A 22171-nucleotide genomic window follows, 5' to 3' on the forward strand; every position below is an offset into this window, starting at 1 on the left:
TCGATATTTTTGAAAACCCTCAATATTTAGCTACTTTACAGATGTAAAATAGACTTCAAAAACCTAGCTCTTAGCAGGGCCAAATTTCCAGATTGGAATTGGCTAACATCAAAGCAGTATTCTTTTTAGATAGATAGATAGATAGATAGAAAGAATGCTAACAAGGAGGAGAGGGACAGAGGAAGAGAGAGAGAATCTTAAGCAGGCTCCACCCTCAGCACAGAGCCCGCAGGGCTCAGTCTCATAACCGTGAGATAATGACCTGAGCTGAAATCAAGAGTCAGACGTTCAACCAACTGTGCCTCCCAGGTGCCCCAAAGCATTATTCTTTCATTAAAAATAATTCCGCCTCACCAGACATGCCTGGAATGCCTACTGAGTACCATGCTCTGTTCTAGGAAGGAAAGATAAATAATCTATGACCCTTTCCTTCAAGAGACTGGCATAGAGTGGAAGATACAGAGAAACCCATGAGGTAGTAGAAGGAAAGTTTTGTAAAGCTCATAGCGATTCAAGTACTCGAGTAGTTATGGGGTTTATGCAGACAGTGAGTCATTTCGTTGACATTTTAAATGAGTCTGTAAACATAATGCAAAACTAAATCCTTAATTTTTCTAGATATGTTAGAGAAAACAAGTTAGGTTTCATTCTTCTATTCCATTCTCTGCAGTGTAGTCAGAATTACCTTTTAAAACCTGCTCAACAACCTTAGTAATAAAACCAAGGTTTGGTGGTGTCCTACAGAAAATTCCATGGTCTGGCTTTTGTCTCTATCCCCATATCCATCCTGTGTGACTCTCACAGTTACTCTTTTTTTTTTTTTTTTTTTTTTTTTTTTTAGCCAAACAGAAATTCTGTTAGTGTCAAACACACCATGTTCTTTTCTACTTGAAGCCACTTTGATGAACCATTCCTTTCATTCTTGCAACCAGATCATTCTAATTCCCTTTAGAAATTTTAACTTAAATTTTCACCTCCAGGAAAGTTAGTTTTTTTTTTTTTTTTCTGTTATAACTCAGCATTGTACTCTGTACTTTTCTTGTGTTTGTAATCACCAGCCCTATGACTTGTCCTGTAAAATTTACCTCTGTGAAGTAAGGAGTGAGTGGGTCTGGTTCATGCTAAATTCCCAGTGCCTAGAGCAGCTTCTGAACCATAGATGAATTTAAATACTATTTGCTAAATTAATGACTAAGATCGGACCAGCTAAAGCATTTGCCTAAATTTCTTAGAAAACTTAAAACTGTGTTTTACAATATATTCATATATCTATACATTTTAGTATTAAAATAAAGATAACTACTTCATTTTGTCATAGTTCTAAAAATACTAGTGTTTTTAATTCCTAAAAGCCAATGATATTCTCATGAATTCAAACAATAAATTGCTTTTATACCACTTCAAATTTCACAACATGAAACTAGATATAAATGCCTTGTTTATAGACCTTATCCAATTATAAAAACAAAGGAATTTTACAGTTAAACACAAGAAAGCTATAAAGTCAACAAATATCACATGAATAAATGTTAATGTTATACCATGGATATTATTTTGCTGAAAGTTATTACCATTTAAATCCTATATATGATAGCTTGTGATGGCATAGGTTCCTTTGAGGTATACAGTCCATACTAGTTTATGCTGTATGATAATTTAATATTTTTCATAATTTTTCTTTATTCACAATTACATTTTCATTTTATGTCTTCTTAAAAATGTTTATTGACTTATTTTGAGAGAGAGAGAGAGAGAGCACTGGAGGAGGTGAGGGGGGAGAGAGAGAGAGAGAGAGAGAGAGAGAGAGAGAGAGAGAGAATGAATATGAGAATGAGAATGAGAATGAATCCCAAGCCGGCTAAGCACTGTCAGTGCAGAGCTCGGTGCAGGGCTCAATCCCACTAACCGTGAGATCATGACCTGACCTGAAATCAAGAGCCAGATGCTTAGTCAACTGAGCAACCCAGGCGCCCCTTTATGATATCTTTTGATGATTAGTAGCTCCTAAGTTAACCATTTTCAATAATCTGCGACAATTACAATATGTACAGTTTGCATCAATATCACTATAAATGCAAAGAAGGCATGGACATTGAAATTGCACATAGTATTTGGTACTTAGTACACTTGTGTGTGGCCTCAAAATCTATGTATTAACTTATGATAAATCAGCATAGCTAGTTACTTTATTATAAGTAACATGAACAATTAATGAATAATTCGAAACAAACTTAGAATGTTTATCAAAGATATTTTCAATTCTCGATACAGTACTATTCCAATTAGTTTTCCTATTACACTATAGTTAAAATATCAGTAATTTAATTTCAATTATGTTCTTAATTTTTTTTAACTTTCTACTTGTTCTCAGTAAAAGAAAATGCTTTCCAATTTTCTCTGTCTAAAAAGAGTCTCTTGACACTGAAATAAAAAGTAAAAAACAGAATACTAATAAACAATGTTGGTTTAGATCATCTTGAAACTGTTATTAATACTACAGTTTCCTGTAGTATTAGCATCCAATAGTTCTAAGAAGGAGAACTGAGTTTTACCTGACTGGATTTTAGTCCACTTTTGCCACCTACTATGTGTGAGACCCTGTGCAGGTCACATGAACTATCTGAGCTCAATTTCCATACATTTGTAAAAGAGTATAATAGTATTACATTAGGGTTTTTGTGAAGATTAAACATGGTATTGGATGGAAATGCTAAAATAAACTAAGGTATTTTCTCCCAGTGAAAAGGTAAAGCCAAACTGCCCACCATCGCTAGTTAGTTCTGAGGTCAGACAATGAGAATGAGTGGACACTTACCCCTTGTTAGCTATCGTATCTTGTCTTGAGTAATAACCTCAACTCTCCAAGCTCAACTTCTTAGTAATGGAGAATACCTGCATCATAGGTAGCTTTGTGAAAAAATTTAGCACAGTTGCTGAGGTATGTTCAACACATACAAATTGCTGTTATTTTTATTATTCACCAACTATGTTTTAACTCTTGCTATGTGCATGACATTGGACTGGATAGTAAGGGTATAACAATGAAGGATGCAGGCTATACCATCAGGTAGTCTATATAACTTAAAAAAATAATAATTACAGGTTTGTAATTTGTAAAAATTTGGTGAGAAACACTATCAGAACAATATTTTTGATATTCTATGAAGTAAGGAGTGAAAATAACTACCTCTGAATGTAGAAAGTCAAGGAAGCCTGCACAGGGTATATTTGAACTAGTTCTTGAAATAGGAATAAAAGTTTCAAACTAATCAATTGTGTTTATATCACAAAGATGCATTGAAAATGCTTTTCATAGATACTTGTGCTAAGTAGAAATATCATGAATCTATACCAAAATAAAGGAAGTATTCAACTATACTTGATGGGGGTTGACATTCATAGGAATAATCTAAAAACAATTGATAATTTTAGTTTAAAAATGTCTAGATGTTTAAAAGTCGATAATCTAATAATATCTAGTGATATTTTAAATTTCACCAGAATATTTTTGCCTTAAGTATAAGCTCTTTTGAAATTATTTATTAATATTTACTTAAAGCACCTTTTACAATAATCCTTAAACCCTATAGTAAATTATATAGCCCTAGGAGATTTTAACTCAAAATTGACTTAAAGTAGCAGGACCTATGTGATAATATACTTAAAACAGTAGCAAGGAGAGTATCCTGTACTTCTAGAATTACATATTTTAGAATTATCTGGGATATTTCGGATTCATCTAATACAACATCAATATTTTGTAGAGAAAATTGTGGTCTGCAAGAGCATGTATGAAAAGCTAGTTCATGTTGCTAGAGTAGTAGTCATTCATTCTTTCATTTATTTAAGATTTATAAGGGCCTAATGTATGCACAGCTTTGTATTAGATGATATTAAGGTTAAAGTAATATAGATGATAAGCACAATTGGTTTTTCTTCCTCAAGAAGTTTATAGTCACACCATTTAAAAATAATCATTAAAATGTATTTTGTTCCACATGATTTAATTTAATATTTTTTCTTTTATATTGATATTGGAGAGTATTTGTTTTTTTAAAATGCGTAGGCAAGTTTTGCCAGCTGTTAATGATCAGCATTGGTAGTTGTTGTTTTCAAGTATAAAATGTAGATATTTTCTTCTGGAAGAGTTACCATATATCTGTATATAATTATAGGCTCTCCTTTATTGTTCTTCCTAGTGGAATATTAACTTAGATGATTATAACATGTTGTTGAGTCAAATGTGTTATGAGCATTTTATGGCCATTGCTGCTGTTTATGTTGACATAGTGTAGCCAGTTCTTCCAAAGTATGTTTGATCGTATGTTTAATCATGTCAAAAGATCAAACAGAGCTCTAGTTTGGTTTATAAAGTAATATGAAATTATGTTTAACTAAAATTGAATATGATGTAGACTCCCCCCCTTCATAACAGCCGCCTAAAAGAAAGCCTGTTTTAATCATAAGTTTTTGACCTGAACACTTTTTTTTTTTAATTATTTTCACCTTTAAGGTAAGAATGATTAATTCAGCATAAAACTTAATTTTAGGTCAGCAGTTTTAATCTAAACAAAAGCATTATTACTTTTTTCAAGGTAGCTCATCTCAGATTTACATTGCTTAACAAAAAGGGAAAACAGACTATCAGAAAAACTGAAATTTCTAGTTTATTTCAGATATCAAATTTTGTGATATGTAACAACATTGTTCAAAAAAACCCCAAACTGTACTATGACAAAAATTTTATTGTATTAAAGTAGTAGTTCTTGAGTTCCTACTATGTGCCTTCCATTAATAGGCTATTTGGCCACACATAGAATTTTTAATATTTTCAACAGCTTGCAAGCAACTAATACTGTTTTCAAATTTTCTATTAATAGTCTTAGAGAGTATAGTTTTGCAAATATAAAACAATTTTGTAATCTTCATAAACAATAGCCATTGAAGACATTAATTTATAGATCGGTTCTTAGATCTTTATGGATACTGATATATGTCCGTCAAATAATAGGGTTTTATTGAACATATTATCTCTTTGTTAAGCATGTGATAAATTCAAAAGAAGTATAATATGGTGTTTATTTTAAAGGAAAAGTTGTAGGGATAAAACTGCAGAGAAAAATTCTCTGTCCTGTCTCAGAGAATTGTTACAGGATGAGGATGATAGGTGAATGTGTTTGAGTCACAGCTGTCTTCCAAAGTGTGATGTGTTGTTATATGTAAGAGAGATCAAATTTGTTCAGTCATAGATTGTAGAACTTGGTGTATGGAACCGTAGGGAGATCCACAATAGTTTATTATAAAGAAGACTTCCAACATTGAGTTTTGTTCAAATATAGATTGTGTGCTTCAGGAAGCAGTAAATTACCAAATCACTAATAAAATATTCAAGAATGCTTTAAAAGAATTTTAACATTTATTTATTATTTAGAGGCAGAGAGACACAGAGCATGAGCAGGGGAGGGGTAGAGAGAGGGGAGATACAGAATCTGAAGTAGGCTCCAGGTTCTGAGCTGTCAGGACAGAGCCCGACGCGAGGCTCGAACTCACGAACTGTGAGATCATGACCTGAGCTGAAGTCGGTTGCACAACCAACTGAGCCACCCAGGTGGCCCTATATTCAAGAATACTTGATGGACAAATTAGGTATTTAATAAACATTTAAGCATCAAAGAGTATATTGATAATATGATTCTTACTGTCCCTTCTAATCCTGTCTATAACTATCCAGATATATATTATTTAAATGTATTTATCATCATCTTCTATTTCCTCTTGATGTTTGAGTTGAAATGTACTTATCCTTCTCGTTATCTGACTGTATAGCCAATGTTAAAATAAGCATAGATGTAGCAAGCACTCATACCAAGGAATTTGGAGATTGGCTCTCCCCTTATTTCAATAGATAAGGGATCAGCCACGTGTACATTTCTCCCAGAGCTCAATGCCTACCTATATGCCTTGAATTCTAAAACCTCTCCACTTGAGGATCTAATTCTAGCTTTTTAGTCTGTGTTTAAGATGACAGGGTTACTTTCTTCAGTATCTCCTTTTCTTTTTTCTTTTCATTTCCTTTTTCTCTCCTCTCCTCTCCTTCCTTCCTTCCTTTTTGTATTTTCTTTCTGTCTTTATTTTTCCTTTCATTTCTTTCTTCCAATCTATTTCTTTTCTCACTTCTTTTCTTTAACAACAAACCAACCAACCTTCCTCCCTCCCCTCCCCTGCCAATCTTCCTCCTTCCCTCCCTTCCTTCCTTCCTTCCTTCCTTCCTTCCTTCCTTCCTTCCTTCCTTCCCTATGTGTTTCTTTCTTCAACAAATGTTTACTAGGTTACTTACACATCAGACTTTCTTCCAGTTCTTGAGTAAACAACATTGAACAAAACTGAGTAGACCGTGCTTCACTGAGTTTATATTCAAGTGAGAAGAAAAAGAGAACAAGCAAATAAACAAAAACCTGATGGTAGCAAGGACTGTGCTGAATATTAAAACAGACTGTGTGATATATGGGTGACTACCTTTGTTTGGAAGGACAGGAAGGCCTCTTTGAGGAGGTAAAATTTAAACTGAGACCTAAACATGGAAGAAGGCAGCTATGCTAAGATGGAATAGAGAGCATATCAGATAAAGAAAATAGCCAGAAGGAGTTTGAATTTTACTTGAGAAAAGGAAAACCCAGTGTGCTGCTGTTCAGTGGACAAGGAGGAGAGGGATGGAAATGAGGTGGGAAATTGGTGGAAACTACAGATCATGTAGGCTCAGGGGCCCAGATAGAGAATTTTATATTAATAGAAATGAGACAGGAGCCATTGGTGGTCTTTAGCAGGGTCTTTAGCAGTGATATTATCTAATGTATGTTTCTTTCAGATGTTATTTCAATAAGAAATTAAAAAAAAATTAAACAGGAGTAGGCAGATAGATTAGTAATGTATGCAAAGTTGCAAATAACAGTTGATAGAGACTGGGAGACTAAGTTGTAGACTATGGTTCTCAAACTTCCCTGTGAATACAAATCACCTGGCAGTCTTGTTCAAGTGCAGATTGTGATTTGGTGGGATTGGGTGGGATCTGAGATTCTGCACTTCTAACGGGACTACAGGTTATGTTGATGTGCTGAATGGCAAGAATTTACATGAGGATGATTAAGATGGAGAGAGCAACACATACCAATCAGTACCTGCTCTCTGTCCACTCTTCAAGATATCTTCTCCACTTGACATGTTTCCAACATTGATAAGCTATCTCAGATGATATAGGGAAAGCCCAATTTTAATGCTGTAAGAATGACTTTAATGGGGGGAAATTCATGAGTGGAGAGAATATTTTAGGGCAGATGGGTTTTCTGAATCAACTTGATGACAATCATTAACTCTGTCAATTCTTACAATGACTGAGCCGATCATGTTAGTTATGATTTCACTGGAAAGATCAATAAACGTATGGATAAATGATGAAAGCATTTCCATGTCAAAGTTTAACTCATTTATTACTTTTAATTTTTGTCCTAAATTTTATACCTTGACAAGATATTTTAAAATGCGTTATTAATAACAGAAAAACCATAAAGTTTAGTTTCCCTTTACTTACCATTTTTCATCTCTGAAAGACTAACTGATAGATGGAAGCCAAACAGTGAAAAGAAGGATATAAAATTTGATTACCAAATCAAAAATTGTCATGAGTGAATACTGAATAATTAAGCATTCTTCTATTTTAATAAATGGCAAAATTGCATTTCTCCGCTTGAATTCCCAGGTCCTTCATGAAACTAAGTGACGTATTGATTTCCATGAATGTTTAACGTAAATAATAACAGAACAGAGAGTTTATAACTTTTTAAAAATTATCTGGTTACATATGATCCTTGTAAGACGCTTTCATGTATTATATTCATTATTGTTTTTTTTTTTAATGGAAGTACTTTGATATTGGTCAAGTAGGTGTACATGTTTAACATATAGGGAATTACTAACATTTAGGTTAGTGTACTACATATAAATATTGGCTATTGCATGCTTTATCAATATCTTGTCATTTTTTTCATTGTTCTCTTGAATTTTTCCTAATTATATTATTTTGTGGAAAGTTTTTTTCAGTATTGATGTTTGTAGCAATTTAAAAATCCATGTCTAGAAATGTACCAATCTATTATTTAAATACATAATTATTTATTGAATATCATCCTCATTTTCTATTCCATTACCACATTTCATTACATTTGTAAGTGTCAAAACTATGTCATTCATACCAGTAAATATATTTTTATATTTCTAATTATTTTATATTTTGTTAAGTTGCTCTTAGAGAGAAAGAAGAGAAAAAACAAAATGTTAGAATTTACTTGATAACAGGTTTATGTATTTTAAAAAGGTGTTAGATAAAAATACCCTGAATGCCTGAGGACCTTTATGACAATATGAAACAATGACAATTTTTGTTTTCCACAAATGACAAATTTGCAAGTAACCATTTTAACATTTTTATCCAATGCTACTCCTCAAGCCATGATTTTGAGTTATTCCTTTGCAGAGATTGTAAGATTTTCTGATGACCCTGTGTTTTTATATTCCTTTGAGCATATCTTAGGAGGCATTTTTCTTTCCATGTTAATTGGAACTATCACCTCAAAACAATGGTCTTCAGAAATGCTATTTTTTTTCAGATTTCAACCCCATTGTTATGCTCACCAGTAATCGTTAATCACGTACCTTGGTAGATTATTATTTATAACATACTATTTCTCACTTTTATAGAATGGGCAAACGAAGGTAGATGATATGGCCTACACTGGTTAAAAAGGAAAGCTTAACTTTAAAGACTGAAGATGAAAATGGTTTGTGTGTAACTGATTTCCCCAAATGGTTACCAGAGTTCATTATTTTACCTGTGAATAATGGTCACAGTAAATTTGACGGTTGTGACTTAAAAAAAAAAATTAATGTTTATTCTTGAGGAAGAGAGAGAGAGACAGAGCGTGAGTGGGGGAGGGGCAGAGAGAGAGGGAGACACAGAATCCTAAGCAGGCTCCAGGCTCTGAGCTGTCAGCACAGAGCCTGACATGGGACTTGAACCCACAAACTGGGAGATCATGACCTGAGCCAAAGTCAGACACTCAACCAACTGAGCCACCCAGGCACCCCAAGATGTTTGTGACTTTTAAATCTTCTCCCTCATTACAATATTTTGAAGGGGCTAGACTTTCTATTTGTGCTCAAAGTTGGTGCCAAAGTGAACTCCTCTGTCTTTTGGAGTATGAAGAAATGGTCCTATGTTAGAGACATTTTTATCTTGTTCAGAATTATTTCAGGGCATTTTCACCCACTTTTGCAACAAGCTGCTTCCCTTGCATGTAGTTTTCTAGAGCATATGGCGGCCCTGCTGTGCACAGAGTGAAATCACACAATTAAGTTTTACAATTTTAGGAAGAGCAGAACCTTCATATATGGCAGAACAGCGTGGTATTAGGTTTGGGGTGCATTGCATAGAATATTTTTCTCTTCACAATTACATCATTTGTATTCTAAATCATGGACTATTGCTTTTCAGTGTTGATGCTTGATTTTTCTTTGTTTAAAATATTCTTCAGATGGCATTTCGTTTTCAATCCAAATGGTGTTAAAGTGACAAATTTCTAGATTGATTTTTATCTAGATCTCAGAGAGGTTAGAAATTCTTCATTTATAAGGCATGCATTAAGAAAAAAAAAAGTTTATCAACTCTCCTGAACTTTCCATTAGAAAGGAATTCAGCCAAAGATGGTTTTTACTAAAAAGATGACATGATGATTTGAATCTCATATAGCAGTTGGCTTGTGATACACCTTTTTTATTCATCTGTTCACATCTTTAAAATAAAGTATTAAGAGCCTTCAAGCCATAGAATTAAACTTGGCACTCTCAGTAAATAATCAATATCTTTATTCAATTTTAAGTTAATGAATCCAGTTCTACTTTGTATTAAAGTAAAACATACTTAAGATATTCTTGACGACTTAAGTATTTTATTATATGCTTTGCATTAAAAAATAAATGAGGATAGGATGCACTCTCCCCATCTATTGTGGTGTTCTGGGATATACACTTCAGAGTTCTGATTTAATATATGGAATGGTGTTATTCATAGTGGTGGTATAGATGCTAGGACTAATGTATCAGAGTCAAATGAATGAACGTTTTGAACTAACATATGTATGACCTTGGGCAATCTGCTTAGTGCTTCTCCATTTTTAACACCTGTGGAAAGGAGGAAAAGAATCCCATTTTGAATGGATATTTTGGGGTTTAAAACACAGTAGGCATACAGTGTCTGTGCTTTAGATATACAAGCAATAAATGACACTGCCCACTTCTGGAGCCTGTATAGGAAGAAAATATGCTCTAATACTATAAAAAATTTATAAGGTAAAAACAGGTGAACAAATTAAGCAAATAATTAGCACAGAGTTTTAAATTTCTTAGGTTATTTCCTTAGAAATAAATATATATGGTTTAATGGAATATTGATAGAGAATTATGGAAACAGCTAATATATACAGCTCTATTTAGCACTATTCATACTGATCTCATATATAAATTATGCCAAAGCAATGTGTAGCATTCAGTTCATCTTGTGTTTCTATTTACCTCATATATTTTTGTTTGCCAGTTTACCCTTAATTCAGTTACTCTCTAACTTCAGTACAGCCAACACACTTATCTTTTTATCTACCTTATCCTTGTGAATTCTCTGTGCTTCTTGAGCAGATAATTGCTAGAAGAGAGTAGATATGTGATCTAGATCTTTAAAAAATTCCCTAGAAATTAAGTAAGCAACTAATGGTAGAGTTATGAGCAACAGCCACTCATATTTTTACTCAAATGTTACCTTTTGAAGTGTAAGAGTGGTTATAAGCATGGTACGCGATGGTTGAGAGAAATCTCTAATGATTTCCATGTACCAGTGGCGTATCCATCAGAGTCCATTGAGAAACAGTGGAACGTGGGATAATTCAAGGAAGGTTTATTTACAAAAGGATTATTTCTAAATGAGTAGATGTGAAGAAACCACAAGGGATGATGCTTTAATACAGAATAGCCATGGTTAGGCTTCACCATTGCTGACCCACTGGGATGACTGGAGGGAGATGTTGGACAGAGATACATATATCAGACTAGCATTAAACAAAAAACTAGTGACCTTCAGTTAAGGATCCTAGTCAACTCCAATCAAATTAATGGTGAGAGACCCTGCAGAATAAACCTGATCTAACTTTCCTCCGTCCCTCCATCCTGCTGGAATACTCCAGAAGATAAGAGCATCTGTTGATGCAATCCAGTGCGTCACAAAGTTAAACGCGTGTAAGGGTCATCAGGGAATCTTATTAAACCGTAAATTCTAATTCAGTAGGTCAAGGGTAAGGCTGGGTAATTTGCTTTTGTAATAAGGCTCTAGTTAATGCCAGCACTGCTAGACGATGCCCCAATTTGTGTGGCGGGATGTAGCCTATTCAGATCGATCTTTGGCACAAAAAACAAGGAAGAGGATAGAGCTGGAAAGGCATGTAGATAATATACAACATAGATGGGTGATGACCAGTTGTTTGCTTCCTTAACATCATTTCTTTAGCAGAATAACTCTGCATCAAATACAACTCCTCCAGCCCACCTTTGCTTGTTTTAGGCAGATTCCAGGTAGCGATACCAAGGCTTCCAGTAAAGAAGTTAGATAAAATATAATAATCTGAAATCAGAGAGATGAGGAAATATTGTTACCGATTAAAGTAATATTGTTACCGGTTTCAAATACTGGATTTTTTACTTGAAATTATTCACCGCACTAGTGATATTTGTAGTGGAAGAATATATACCACTGCTTCAGTCTGAAGATATTCATTAACTGTGGTCATTATTATTCAAACAGTTGCTTTTTCCCAATTAGTTTCTTATTGGAAGGCATTGTAGTATATATAAGTGATCTGTGCTGTTAAGTGTAAAACAAATATGGGACACAAAATTACTTTATTTTGCATAAGAAAAAGTTTTTTTATAAACCTGCAGATATATATATATATGTATATATATACATATATATATATATGTATATATATACATATATATATATACACATATATATATACATGTATATATATATATATGTTTTTGTTGATATTATTTGAGAAGTTTTGCCTAATCTTTGTATTTCCTAAGGCATCCCTTCGCAAACCAGGGCTATCCTAACCGTCCCACTAAAAAAAAAAAAAAAAAAAAAAAGTTATTTTTTTAATGTTGATACTTTTAGCTATATTATCCTTAATAAAATGAATTTATGAAAAGAGAACAGAAATTACAAACCAAACAACTAGAAAATCATTTCTATTCAAAGAATATATCCAAAAAAAGGGGGGGGCTAGTTAAATGAATGGAGTGGATCTTAATATTTAATTGTAGGACTAAAGATAATAAAAATTTCATTTGAAACTATCAAAAAAAAAGATGAAAACAAAGGTTGAGACAGTTTTAAAAGTGTTAAAAATGTCTGTGAACTCACCATTGGTTAGTCTTCTCATATGGTGACTTTTATTATGCCAGTTATAAGAATCCCTAAAGAGAATATAAAAAATTCCACATTTCTTTTATAATGCTGACATTTTACAGCATACCATAACTGTAAGACCTGTTACGCCAGGCAATGCAGATGCGTCTGCTGGTATCTATACCAGTGTTTTGGATTCCTGAATTTGTTCCATTTCTGGGAGAGAAGAAAGCCCATATCAAATTTTAGAGTCCTTATCCAGTAATTAGTTGTGTGATTTTCTTCAACCAATTATTTAGTCCATCCAGTGTATCAAGTAAAAAGCAACAAAACTAATTTAAGTCAGAAGACCTGTGAAAATTAGCAAATTGCTTTTATAAAGTACGATGTGTCTTTTCCACTCTGGTCACTCTGTTTAATTTTCCAAGTTAAAAAAAATTATACTTTTATTCTCAATCTGAAATGATTGAAAAATAAGATTTCAAATATCTAAGGTCTAGGTTGATCTCATTAAAACTTTTAGACCTATAGCTTAAGAATCTTTTTTTTTTTTTTTTTGTAAAAGTGAAAATGAAATGGGCCTGTCACAAGGATGCCTTAAATATGCTGAATTAGTATACCTGTGTTTATAAAAACGAGTATGATCATATATCTAGGGATGTGTCTATATATTTTTTATTAAATTTACTCTTTTGGTTAAAGGATGTAGGAAGATACACATCTAACAATTTAAGTTAGAAATCCAGGGAAAGTAGATGATTTAACATAAACTTATGTACCTACCATGTCCATACAGTGAAAAAGACATAACACAGAATAGTTAATTAATTTATTTTTTTAGAATATTGCAGCCCCAATTGTATTAGCCTCTGAAACTGATTAGTTCTTAGCATTATAACTGGCAACAACAATAATAAAAATAACTAACATTTGTTAAACTCTTGCTATGTTCCAATACTTGAAATTTGTTGTAGAATTTAAGCATAGTGGTACAATATATAATTGTAAATTTTCTTTCAACTAAAAATTGGGCAACACATAAATTTATATTTATACACTTTATATGCAGGATAAAGTGCTAGCCATAAGTTAGCGGAGTAGCAAAAATCAAAGTTTAGGGATTTAGAAAATTGGAGTGTCTGAACCATATTTATTCCTAGTAATTTTAAAAGGGATAATATGGTAGGTTTACAGAATAAAATATATGTATAGTTTCTTACTAAATTTAATCCAGATCCATCACTTTAAATTTGAGAATAGTTTGAATCTTGCATATGCTTAATACATAAGTCTCTATAAATGAGTTTTTAAGTGCTTTTGAACACACTTAGTTACATCACTGCCTTTTTCATCAAGGGGTGGCCAGTATTATTTCTCTTCTTTTAAATTATTGTGAAGTAAAATCCTTTTTACAAAGATTCATAAGCAACTTACTAATATGTTGCTGAATTTTCTATTATGCCTTTATAGTGTATAATCCAGAAACATGACCTAATTGCAAAATACCTCTAATTTCTATAGAAATATTTATAATGCAAAATTATTTTTGCAGAAATTTGTATCCACTGGTAAGTCTTACATGAAAGATGGTAAAGGAGACACTGCAAGAATACTACCTGGTGTCAGTATAGTGTCCCCATCTTTCTTCTTCCAAGGATAAAGTGGAAGGAATGACCAATTAGCAGCCGTCATGCTAAATAAGTTGACACTAGAGGATTTAGAAAAAAAGGTGTTAAATTTCAATGTTGCATGGAGCCACCATTCACTTTTAAACAAACAATGTATTCTCTTAACGTAGTTCAGTACTTGTATAATCTCTGAATATATTTTGAATTTGGGGATAGAATTGAGAATACATCAGTCTTTCCTTCTCCCTTTGGTCCAAATTCTTCACCTAGATAAATGAATGAATCTCTTAAAAATGAATAGAGAAGTTAAACCACTTGTCCCCTGTGTTTTGGGACTAGAACACAGGTCTCCCAACACCTAGCCGCATGGGAGAAATGCCACAAATAACACACCATTCTTTAACGTTCAGTTGATCTGTAATTAAATTCCTAGCCGATGATTGGTTATATTTCTTAGTACTGACGGAAATGAATCTACTGTCAATAGTGATATGTGCTATATTCTCTAAATCAGACACCCCATACATATTAGGGTGTTTTTTAATGTTTTTATTTATTTTTGCGAGAGAGCAGGGGAGGAGCAGAGAGAGAAGGAGACTAAGAATTTGAAGCAGGCTCCAGGCTCTGAGCTGTCAGCACAGAGCCCACCATAGGGCTTGAATCCATGAACCAAGAGATCATGACCTGAGCCAAAGTCGGATGTGTGATGGACTGAGCCACCTAGGCACCCCTTAATAACCAAAATAAAACCCAAAGGAATTTTATTAGTGTAGTTTATTTATTGAGTGTAAAGATAAAAATAGGATCGTAATTAATTCAAGATAAAGAATTAAAATTTTATACCCCGTATAGAAACCATGATATCAAACACAGAACAAAAGCAGACAAAGGTATTATCGTACATTTGAAAAGTTAAGATGAAGCAAAAGTAACTCCCCCTTCCCTCCACCCCCACCCCACCAAATCAATAAGATAAAAATACCTTACTTTCTCAGAAGAGTGCTTTACTTTCTGGAAGCATTGTAATCTGACTTAATCATCAATTTATAATACAGCTACGGACACTTGCAAGATAAATTATTATAAAATAAACGCTACAAATTTGGATGTTTACAATAATAAACAATATTGCATTGTTTCATTTTTATTATTGTGTTAGAATATAACCTCAGTAGAAAATGAAAGGTAACACTTAATAAGTAATGCAATTGTTATCTTACTAGAATCCTATAGAAATCTGGAATAGATTTTTCCAATGAAAAACTGTTCTCCATAATACTAAACATGTCTGTTTTTTCTTTTTCAAAGGTAAAAAAGTTCTGCAAAATTACATATTGTCTATATGTAGCAATGAAATAGAATTTAAAAATATGGTTATAAAATTATAGGTATATGACTCTTGAGATTATGTAGTGAGGAGTTTATTAATTTTCAATTAAGAAATTTGAGGCCAGGAGATGTTTTATGATTATAAGTTTTAGAAGCATACTGACAGAACAGTTAAAGATCATCTTTTCCAAACCTCCAACTAATGGTTGAATTCCCTCTATCACATCTGTGTGATATGGTGAATTTTCTAACATTAAACACTGGCACCAGCGTGAAATCTACTACCTTCCAATTGATTTTCTGCTAGTAATACCACACGTTCTCAGGTTACACTAGTAAAGATTCTCTAACATAAAAATAAAGTCATAGGCTGCCTGTTCCAAACACGCACGCGCGTGCACACAAACACGCACACACACACATTAATGTTTGAACAAAATCAAATTCCTTATCCATGTTTGTGTATATATGGTTAATGTTAATAATAGGCATTGAAATCTAAATTAATGAAATAATTTCAAATAAGTAACTTGAACTGATTAACATGGACGTTACATGAATTTTAAGAAACATCAATCACCATTTTTAGGTAATTTTTAAAATGCGTTTTAGAATTCAAATTGATTTTGAAGATGATAGAACAGTAATAGATCTTAAAAATACTGCAGTGTTAATCCCCTACAGTGGTTTATATAACAAAGATTTACAGACTCACAAAATGATTTTTCTTGTGTTCAGAGCTTACAACTTAAAAGTGAATTTGATTGTTGCCCTAATATCTTCCTTTCTGCCAGAGTTTGTTTATATTTTAGAATATTTCCATTATGCTTAAGTCAAACCAAAAAAGCAATAAATAAAAATGACCCAAAATTACTTAGCATGTGAAGAAAGAAGAAAACAAAGGAAATAGATATTTGTGCACATGTCTACATGTCTTGCATTTAATGACATTTTTAATAAAAGTATTAGAACATACATAGTTATTATGGATTTAAAAATAGCTTTATACATGAAAATACTTCTACTTGAATATTCATTCATTTTTCACTTTCCCCCTTCTCATTTATGATTAATAAAAGAAATACTCTCGACAAAATGTCTTTGGTTAAATGAGCCAGGATTGGCAACACTGCAGGTATTCATTCAATCACACACTCATAGAAGTTCCACGTTTCAGCCTTTGAGAAGCTCAGAGTACAGTGAAAGGAATGGCCACAAACAACATACCATCATTTAACATTTTCTTAACTTGCATAAAAGCCCACAACATATTTTAATTTATCTCTATGATAAAATAAATTTTAAGTGCTCATTACTGAAATACACCTGTTGAAAAGATCAGGTCAATTTCATGATAAGTTGTATTTACTTAGAAGCACTCATTGCTTAATGGTATGTTATTATTTCATACATATACCTGGGAATGCATAATAAAATGCACATTTTATGGCATATACTTGAGATTTACCATTTCATCAATATACAATTTAGAAGAGGGTTTTTTCAGTTGGTACTTGAAATATTTGTCCTTTCAGTTTATTTATAAAGTGATATATATATTATATTCTTTTACTTGAAATCATAAAAAAAAAAGTATGTGTTTGCTGTTTAAATTTTTTTGGTGGGTTTAAGTTTTCTGTTATTTTCCATTCTTTTTTTCTTCTAAAACAGATATTCTCCTGGCCTTCCATCTTCTGCATCTGTATTACATTGTAATATGTTTTAAAAAGATGGACTGTTTTCTTCAATTTAAAATGAAAAATGAGTTTTAAAAAAAAAAATAGTAATAAAGCTAGGTCCCTTTAGAACCAGAAAACTAGAACTCCTTGGTCTGAGGTGATGCTTTCTTAGATACACATTGTTCCTGACTTCACCCAACCAAATAATCACCTTAAGCACCCCTCATAAACCTTCACACACACACACACACACACACACACACACACACACACACACAAACACACAAACACACACACACTCTACCACTGTAGTTTTCAAAGTTCTTCAGTCCCAGTTACACGTTATAGAAGTGATCTTTTTTCATCCTCTGAACTGTCTTCAATTTTCGCCTCTGGGTTTACAATTGTTTCATTTATTTATCTTTATTTCTCAAAGAATTCCAGATTTTGTGTGAAAATTCTCATGAAATCTTCAGACTCACCTGCAGTTGTTGAAGTCAAATGTTACAGTGCAGAGGAAGGTAGAGTTAGAATTCCTACTTACAATTCGTGTTTGGATTGGGATTATCCAGAAATATGCCTCAAAACACAAAATGCCCATTTTATTAAGAAGAATTTTAAGAAAGCAGGAAAATTCACAAGTGGGAGAGCTAAATTTAGAGCAGTTGAATACTCCAGTAGAATTAACCTCTGGCTCACCATGGGGATGGAGGTGTAGAAGAGAATTATAACAGAAGCACGATTTGAGAGAGAGAGGTGGTTATTTCTTTTTTCTGATAAGAATCTCAGAACTGTCAAATGGCTGAGCTGTCATCTACCCCTAGCTTCTTATTGTAAGAGAAGAGACTGAGGTAAAAAGATTCTTGTCCAAAATCACACAACTAATAATTTGCTAAGAATCAGGTCTCAAATCTTGCTTTACTGGTCATTTCCTTATTTTTTATAACAGTGTGTATAGATAGTCCATAACTATATATTCCAGTAACTCATCAGACCCTTTCTCTACCTTTCTAATTTTGAGGAAATAAATCACCTTAAAATGTTTAAAAACCAATAAAATACTCATGATTTGAACTAAGTGGGTAAAATAGCAGATAAGATTTTGTGAAATGGTTGTTTTAAACCATCTAACAAAAGTCAGTTTTCCTTCTTTTCAATTCATGGCATGAACAAAACCTAGTTGCCTGATGTAATAATCCCTAGCCTATAAATCTTATAAAAAGCAATATGTAAAAATTTCTAAATTATAATTGAAGAAGTTAAATATATACCTTGCATTCTTATTCATGCTGTTTTTTAAAAAAAGAATTGATATTTAAATATTAGATCAGGTTGCATAACTTTTTTTTCACGGGTGGGGTTTCAATTAAATAGATTTCCTTTATTTCACTTGGTATCATTGTTTATGACTTAAAAAGTACATAGAAACTGTAGTGAATCTAGTAATTTATTCTTAAAAGACTAATACTTCTTTTCCTTCATTCAAAATACTTGAAAAAATATTTTTAAAATATATCAGTTACTTCATTGAATTTATCTTTTAAGTAAATCTAGTCATGTCTATTTTAGTACAATACACAGGAAATATACCAGCCTCCTATGATATTGGCTTTCAATATCATAATATCAAAAACAATAGCAATATTTCAGATGAACTCCAAATAGAGGTAGTTCACGTTTATAAATTTTATAGATTGTGGATGGGCATCAATCATAATGTTAAGGCAATGATTATGAAAGAAAATGGTTATTGGCAGAAATACTATAATATATTTTAAGTTTTTTCAATTATACCATTTTCTTAAATGTATCCTAATATTCCACTTAAGCTAAATTACCTAAAAACTATATTAGTTTAAGAACCAAGTTCATTAAATCTTTCAAACTTTTATAATATCTCAGTATTTTTATTTTCCTAGTTTAATTTTTCTATACAATTTGATGGATTGAAGTTATAATAAACTGGTAGTATTTTGCTCTCCTATAAAAACTTGCATAGTATTTAAAAACCTATCTACCCATATATCCAGGATTTTCCCTATAGAACACTTAAACTCTTTCTGTACTGCTTGGTATTTTACTACTCAGTGATTATATTGCTGTATTTTCTTTTTTTTTTTTTTTTTTTTTTTTTTTTTGGGTACCCTATGTCAGGCTTAAGAAAGCAGTTTCTTTAACTTGGATAATTCAATGCTAACAAAATTTGTTAACTTGAATTTTATTTTAAAATTGTATATCCTGATACATGTTTTTGTTTGTTTTCTTAACTAGTGAAAAAGGCCATAGATTTTAAATCTAGAGGATTTAAATTGTTTCCAGGGAAAGACAACAGCAACAAGTTTTCTATCTGTGAGTGTACTCCTTTTTTGTTACTTTCTCTAGTGCAAGAGTGAAGTTTGTGGTGTCTGTGTTGTTTGTGTGTGTTCTTTTAAAATGTTTGTGTATTTACCAAATTAACTGCATTAATACCTATATAACATGCATGATTATTATTCAATATTTTCTTGTATTTAAATGTGTATTGAGTTAATGGATTGATGTGGGGAGCTCCCAAGCTGACGCTGTTTCAGACGTAAAAAAATTCTTTGAGCTTGTATGTTGATAGCATTCTAGTTTTGTAATTCTAGGATGTGAGATTAAAAAAAAAAATAGTGAAAGTTTTTAAATTGGTGATTTCTTATAAGGATTTTTGTTTGACATAATTATTTTTCTAGGGAAAAAATTTCTTTTAATGGTAATTTTTCATTTAAGAGAAAAATATATTCTCAGTTTAAATTAAGTTATCCACACCCTTTAAGTCAACTCTTTTGTAAATTAATTAGTTGACTATAGAATTAACTTTTGCTTTCTCTTGAAAATAACAAGGTGGGCTGAAATACACTTATTTATGTGTTGCCTTATACACAATTTTGCTTAACATTCAGAGATTTAGGGGTGGCTAGGTGGCTCAGTCACTTAAGAGTTGGGCTTTTGACTTCAGCTCAGGTCATGATCTCACAGTTAGCGAGCTCTAGCCCCACATCAGGCTCTGTGTGGAGGGTGCAGAGACTGCTTGGGATTCCTTCTTCCTCTCTTTCTGCCCCTCCCCAACTTGCTTCTCTATCACTCTCTCAAAATAAATAAAAATAAACTTAAAAAAAATTCATGGATTTATAGATCATCTGAAGTTCATCCTTGAATCTCAAATTAAGAATCACTGAATTAGGGCAATCATATATATTACTATAAACAAAAATGTTTTTTTGGATTTGTATTATAAATCAATAGCAGTTTGAAAAAATTTTCTACCTTATCGTGCATATATATATATGTGTGTGTGTGTGTGTGTGTGTGTGTATACACACATAATTCTATACACACACACACACATATATATAATTTTGAAAGAAACCATTCATGACACATCTGACTTCTCTAATGATACATTGATAGTTAATAAGATTATTAAAATAGCATATGTTATATTTTAACAGGAATATATTTTAGCATTATTATTTTATTCAGTTCCAATTAATCTGATGAAATGAGTTTATAGCTATTTCTTTAACAATGATTATTCATTATGGTTATATCAGAAAAGGATTTTATCTTCATGTTTAGTGACTTGTATGTATAACGGTAAATGACAGAATTTGAGCAATTACATCAATTATCAAAAAAACTCAGAGCCTGTATGTGATCAAACATTTTAAAGTGTAATAATTTTAAAATGTGATTTTACATTTTGTTAGATTTGAGAATACTAAGCCAAAATAGCAGATATAAGTAGGAAATTATTGATCAAATTAGATTACATTTTACAAAGCACTAAATAATTCATTACAAAGTATTTAGCTATATAATTATAATTTCTTATTCTATTTTTGGGGGTTAAAAACATATCTACCCATTTCAGGGAAATAAATAGTGTTAGAGTAATTTTTCATATATTAATTGTTAAAAACATTTTGGAAAGGCATTTTTCCTACAATAGGACATATAAATGGAAAGAAGTTATTAGATGAATATTCTGACCTACCAAATTTCATCATGTCAATATGAAATAAAAGTTAAGTCTTTGCAGACTTAAACAGTAGGTTTACTACCTTTTTTCTAATGTTTTGGCCAGTATATTTGTTTTGGAATTCTAAGTAGAATTATAAATTCTGCTGGTTCACCCTTTCTTCCTTTTGGCTATACAAATGTTATGTGCTGCATACTCTGAGCTTTCAGATGTCCTGGGAAATTCAGACAGGGTAGGGGAAGAGAGAAGGAAGGTGAGAGAATTCAAAGCAGACTCTGTGCTGTCAGTGTGGAGTCTGACACGGGGCTCCAATCCACAGACCATGAGATCATGGCCTGAACCGAAATCCAGTCAGATGCCCGGCCAGCTGCACCACAAAGGTACCCCAGAGAAAAAACCTGATTCTTTTAAAAATATTTTATTTAAAGAATATTGGTTTTAAAATTGGGGGAAGAAAAGTTAATGAGGAAAAAAAAAGTTAATTGTGAAGCAATAAATGTTAATTTCTTTCATAATTTTAAAGCATAATTTGCATTTATCTATTACATTTTGTGTAAAAGATAAAAAATATTGTGATTTTTTACATTTTTTAAAATCACAATTAAATAAAAACAAATTATGTATTGCCAATTTCTTATAGTCACAAAATAATACATCAGCATTATATGACATTTCATTTCAGTGCATTTTTTTCAAATAACTCCTAACTAATATCAAAACTACATTCTCTATGGTTGTTTATAGAAAAGGATTGTATTGTTTTAATTTTTGTCATTATTATTTAGTGGTTAACAAGTAAGCATTTGGGTCTTCATCTCTCTGATATCATTTATTCAACACAGGGCTAAATAATTAAAAAAAATTTTTTTTACATTTATTCATTTTTGAGAGACAGAGAAAGGCAGAGCGCAAGCAGGGGAGGAGCAGAGAGAGAGGGAGACACAGAATGAGAAGCAGGTATTCATATAAGTATTGAAATTATCTGTCACTTTGCCTGTCTTCTCTGGAAGAGCAACACCTCAGG

The 22171-nt window shown here is 32.1% G+C and overlaps 1 protein-coding gene across 3 annotated transcripts in view; it reads left to right on the top strand.

Annotated features, from left to right (window-relative positions):
• Positions 1 to 22171, top strand: part of CSMD3 (CUB and Sushi multiple domains 3) — a 1252643-nt gene that overhangs the window by 511849 nt on the left and 718623 nt on the right. For 2 of the 3 annotated variants that reach the window (XM_049632997.1, XM_049632998.1), the window contains one exon: positions 19416 to 19493. The exons of the other annotated variant lie outside the window; for it this stretch is intronic. In XM_049632997.1, coding sequence (XP_049488954.1) covers positions 19416 to 19493 — 78 coding nt within the window. The remainder of the gene's footprint in view (positions 1 to 19415; positions 19494 to 22171) is intronic. 3 annotated transcript variants of the gene reach the window in all.

The sequence above is a fragment of the Panthera uncia genome, chromosome F2 (assembly GCF_023721935.1).
Source record: "Panthera uncia isolate 11264 chromosome F2, Puncia_PCG_1.0, whole genome shotgun sequence".
Classification (NCBI taxonomy): domain Eukaryota; kingdom Metazoa; phylum Chordata; class Mammalia; order Carnivora; family Felidae; genus Panthera; species Panthera uncia.